This window comes from Alligator sinensis, unplaced genomic scaffold (assembly GCF_000455745.1).
Source record: "Alligator sinensis unplaced genomic scaffold, ASM45574v1 scaffold1509_1, whole genome shotgun sequence".
Lineage (NCBI taxonomy): Eukaryota > Metazoa > Chordata > Crocodylia > Alligatoridae > Alligator > Alligator sinensis.
This window is the reverse complement of record NW_005842711.1, coordinates 386,777-391,774: the sequence shown is the minus strand read 5'-3', so window position 1 is coordinate 391,774 and position 4,998 is coordinate 386,777. Positions and strand designations below refer to the sequence as shown.

The window sequence follows — 4,998 nt, the reverse complement described above, 5'->3', positions numbered from 1 at the left end:
CCGTGCGCATGGCGGCAGGACCTGGAGCAGTGCGCAGGGACCGCGCGCTGTGCCTGCTGGGTCTTGCTGGCCATGGGGCTGCTCCTGTCACCCAGGAAGGCCAGCCAGGCAGCAGGAGCAGCCCCACTGGCAGCAGGACCTGGCGGCAGGCACCAACCCAGGTCCCTGCGAGCCATGCCGGGTCCTGCCAAGGGCCCAGCCCAGCTGGGCAGCAGAGGAGCCCCAGGGCTGGCAGGACCCAGCTGGGCACATGGTCCCCATGCACCGTGCTGGGTCCTGCCTCTGCCCCGCTGTACCTGCAGGGGGGTGGCACACGCAGGGCCCCAGCCCAGCCCCATGTGGCTCGCTAGTCCAGCTTTGCACCAGAATGGGTCACACGGCTCTGGGAAACATGGGTCCTGTGTGCGCATCCTGGTGCCCTGCAACCCGCTCCGGTGCAAAGCTGGACTAGCAAGCCACATGAGGCTGGGCTGGGTCCATACCCCCTGCAGCCCCAAGGACATCTCCCCTGCCATCCCTCATCCACCCACACCCATGACCTCCCCCCCCTTACCTTGGACAGAGCCGGGGGCCGGTAGCAGCAGGAGAACAAAAATGAGACGCTCTGGCTGATACCAGAGCATCTCTTTTGGAGGACTGACTCCCTGGCATGGTCTGGGACCGTGCCTTGCTCCGCTCTTCTGCAGAGCAGTTTTTTTAGACCCCTGGATATCCAGGGGTTTAATTTTCTTGCAGCGTGGGGAAACTTGTTTTGTTCCCGCACATGCCTCTTGCCCCGCTTCAAAGTGGTTTGAGACGGGGCAAGAGGCACATGCGTGCTCCTCTGGATGCGCCCACTCATTCCAGAAAAAAAAAAACACCTTGCTTGAGTGCCTACATGTGAAGCTATGCAAGAATAACTCCAGGTCAACAAGAATATTAAATTCTTGTCTATGCCAGAACCCCAACCACCTGAATGATTTGTATTCATCATATGCCTCTACAGCCAAAAAACCCCAAACCAGGCCATCTCTACAATGGACAGAACACCCACCCCCGTGTATTTTCAGTTTAACTGACTCACTCCTTCAGTGGTGAGACTGAGCCAGGAGGGCCCATTTGTAAGTTTAGGGGAAAAGTAACAGCAGCAGGTTCTTTCTCTACCTGAGTCTCCCCCCCAGGTGTTTTCAGAAATGCTCAGGAACTCTTAAATACCACTTCCAGAAACAACTGAGGGTTTTGGGAGCTTGTGTCTGAACAGCAAACTGAAGATGCAACTTTGTCATGCAAATACTGTGTCTGAACAGCAAACTGAAGATGCAACTAGGTCATGCAAATCCCAGCCTATATTACACACTAACAACCATGAAGACAAGCTGGTACAGGCTGGCAACCAAAGTAGGTACACAGGATCCCTGGAGAGCTTGTGGACTGACTGCCAGCCCATGCTGTCATGCCTCCACTGCTACTGTTCCCTGCATTGCCTAGGTTAAGATACACTTACCTGTGCCACAACTGCACTTTCATTTTGTGGTTCATGTGCAGCCTCAAAGTCAGTGGGACTTAAGTGACCAAAATACTTACGGTGAATTTTTTAACAGTAAATGCCATGCTTGGGCAATGATTACAAACAGATACATTTGACAACATCCATTATACACACTAGTCTATCTGCAACAAGTGAGATCAAAAGCAGTTACCAGCTCCCCAGAGGCTACTAGAAAGAAAAGCCAGTGCAAGTGAAACACCTCCACTCTAAAGGAATCAGGGAATGCAGCACTAGTCCCAAGTAAACAGGAAGCACTGTCCTCTGGTTTTAGCCTGAGGTTCTCCTCCACCTTTTTGTTCCTCTCAGCTGTCTCCTACAGTAAGTGCGTGAGACTAGCAGCGTGACTCACCCCCAAGTGCTGACTCACTCCACCAGCAAAGGAACCCAGCCCTGTAGACTGCCATGACCTTAAAGCCCTCAGGTCATTTTATTGTGAGAGTAGGCTTCTAGCACAAAGATAAATATAAAATAGGTGCATTTTAAAACCAAGTGCTGGTTTTCTAGTTTTAGAAAGACTGTTCCAATTCCAGGACATGTGTATTATTAACTAACTTACACTTACAATTCAGTGAAGGAATGCTTAAAGTTTCCGTCTTCCCCAAAATCCAAGTGTGCTTTGCTGAAGTCACACATGTCATTTGAGGAGCACAATACTGCAGGAATGGTGCCAACTGAAAGAAAAGGCAAATGTTGTTCATTATTAGCAACTTAGTTCTGTAAGGTAAAATTTAAGGTTTTGCCACATATAAACTGTTCTCAACCGCTTCACACATAACTAAGCGAACATGCCAGCTGCTGCCCTTTGAACGGGCTCCAAATGCAGTGTGCCACACCCTAAAAGCCCCATTGACAGACTGCAGCTCCAACAATACAAGTACCTACCACGATTCGCACAAGTGCTGTTCTGAGGCCTAGGAAACATTTTCTCAGGAAGCATCTTGCTGCTGTTGCTTTTGATATACAGGATGCTGGGATCTGTGTGTTCTGGAAGGCTGAATCTGGCAAGCCATCTTCTAGATTTCAAGGACGACAGAAAAAACTACTCGAAGCAGCATTCAGTAGCAAAAGCTCACACAGTACACCAGCCGATTTGATTAACAGCTGGCCCAACTTAAGGAAGCTCAACACAATGATGCTGGGTTGTTTTTTTTTTTTTTTTTGGGGGGGGGGGGGGGGGGGGGGAGGTTTAACCACTCCCCAAAGTCATTCATTACACAACAACCCCTGTATTATACTTGAGTGCCCTCCGTCTTACACCAATTCTTCTCTCTAAGATGTTCATGTCCACTTGTTTCTTTTGCAAAGTTTATACACCTATACTTGCTTTTTTAAATCTCTGCCTCATTACTGAGTTTTTACTTCTTACATTTGTCCTGGATTTTTCAGCTACTGCTTTTCTTACTCCATTCTTTTAAATCACCATCTTTTTGTTCATGAATGTGTTTTTTTTTTTTTCTCCTTTATCATGTTATCCAGCAATCATGAGGCCTTTGCTTACTATAGCTTAGCACAGGGGTTTTCAGCCTTTTTTAGTTGGTGTACACCCAGTGGCTGGTTGAAAAGTGGGGGAGTACTCCGTTGGCCTGTTGACGACAGGGAGGGGAAGCCTGGAAGCAGCAGTGAAACCATAAGTGCTGGCTGTGTGCAGCACTGGCGAAAATAAAAGCAGCGGCAGTGCATAGCAGCGCAAAGTGCTGGCAGCCCCGCCCCCACTGCATACCCCCTGGGGCATTCCCAAGTACCCCCAGGGGTACGCATATCCCCCGGTTGACAACCCCTGGCTTAGTGTAACTATGGCGTAATGCAGTGATTCTCAACCTTTTTTGTACCAGGATCCATTTACAAACATCCATGCCCAGTTCTGAACCAGTGCCCCTCACTCCCGACCTGCTGCCCGCTGCCCCCAACCTCCCAGCATGTGGAACAAGGGGTGGGTGTGTAGGAAGTGGGGTCCCCAAGCAGACCCTTGCAGGCTGGAACTGTGCCGGCCTAACAAGGGAAAAATCCATGGTTTCCCAGGTTTTTCTCCTTTAAAGGAAAATCCATTTTAAAAGTTTGTTCACAATCCTTTCATATATTCTTGTGACCCACTTGTGGGTCACAACCCATGGGTTGAGCAATGCTGGTGCAGTGTAACCAGAACTCCTATAAGCAAGTGCTTTACTCCCAGGTAGCATTCTTTTACCAAGACAAGGACTTAGAGAGTCAGAGGTTAGACTGCAACCAAGGGTCTTTTGGAAGAAATGAATCTTGTAATTAATGACCGCTGCATAATGCATAAGCACAACATCACAAATGCTAGTTGTGTGGGCATCCAAGACTGGCATTTTCTAATTTCCAAGTACCTGACCTCACAACCCAAATAATACTGGGCTAATAAGGATCTTTATTTAACAATTCCAGGTTTTTGAAAAAGGGATGAAAAGAAGTTCTATTACACATCCTTTTAATAATCACTGTCTTAGAAACCATCAGCAACCTGTGACCCTCTGAACTTTCAGCATTCTGGTACAGAGGGCCACTACTGAAGATGGCAGCAGTCTTGCTCATTGGTCCATGGCTGTTTTACTACAAGAAGGAAGATAGGCTGTTGGTCCAGTGTTTGAGCTGAAGGGGGAGAGGAGAGAGCCAGAACACTAACCCAAGCATAGCAGGCTTCCTCCCCAAGGTCTGCTCTCACTATTCAGCCAGGAATGGACAGGAATCTTGCCCTTTCAGAGGCCAGGTTGAGCTGAGGGTACTCAAGGCTTTTGAGTTCTTGGGCTTCCCCTTTATGAAGGCAGGAAGACCTGGAGGTGCCAGGCTGGAGGCACTCATAGCACACTTGGGCTGTATTAGAGCTATAAAAAGGTCTGGCCCTAGGACAGCAAGGCTAGAGTGCCCTGAAGCAGCAGATCCCCAAAACCTGGGCTTCTCAGCTGTTCACCATATGAGCTGGCAGGAAGCCAGGACAGTTTCCCATGGCAACATGTATGTCACAGCAAAAATCTGTTGAAACAGGAATTTCAACAGATCAGTGTTTCCCGCCAAAACAGCTAAATCCCAAAATGCCCCTCCAGCTCTATTTCATACTAGCTCCACCTCTACTAAGCAGCATTGTTATCCTTTAATGTATGTTGTTCAATCTCTTCTACTACCACCTGCCTCTAACACACACTAGATTGCAAAGGTATCCCTTGGGTACCAAAGTGGAAATGTGGGGAACAAAAAGGGAAGGAAGCACTACAGTTTCCTGTTGCTGTTTTCACCCATCCCCTCAATTCCAGAAGCAGCACGTCAAGGGGTTTGTGCAGCTCAATCCAGAACCTGCTGAAATGGCAGCATCTCTAACCTGCATGCTGTGCAAACATGGAGAGACAAACAACCCACAGAACCAGGTGCTCCAGCCCCTAGCCAAGCTCCAAGAGCCAGCCAACATCCACGACAAGCAACCCACATACTTTCCTAACCCCTAAATCCCAGAGGCATCC

At 48.8% G+C, this 4,998-nt stretch overlaps 1 protein-coding gene across 15 annotated transcripts in view; it reads right to left on the bottom strand.

Annotated features, from left to right (window-relative positions):
* BRD4 (bromodomain containing 4) overlaps positions 1 to 4,998 on the bottom strand; it is a 131,057-nt gene that overhangs the window by 72,819 nt on the left and 53,240 nt on the right. For 9 of the 15 annotated variants that reach the window (XM_014524941.2, XM_025216162.1, XM_025216165.1 and 6 more), the window contains 2 exons: positions 2,411 to 2,541; positions 2,091 to 2,199 (listed from right to left, as the gene is read on the bottom strand). The exons of 3 other annotated variants lie outside the window; for them this stretch is intronic. In XM_014524941.2, the coding sequence (XP_014380427.1) occupies positions 2,091 to 2,199; positions 2,411 to 2,465 (164 nt within the window). In that variant the 5' untranslated portion in view covers positions 2,466 to 2,541. Of the gene's footprint in view, positions 1 to 2,084; positions 2,200 to 2,410; positions 2,542 to 4,998 lie in introns of those variants that run through there. 3 more of the 15 variants (XM_025216169.1, XM_025216167.1, XM_025216172.1) reach the window with 3 other exon arrangements.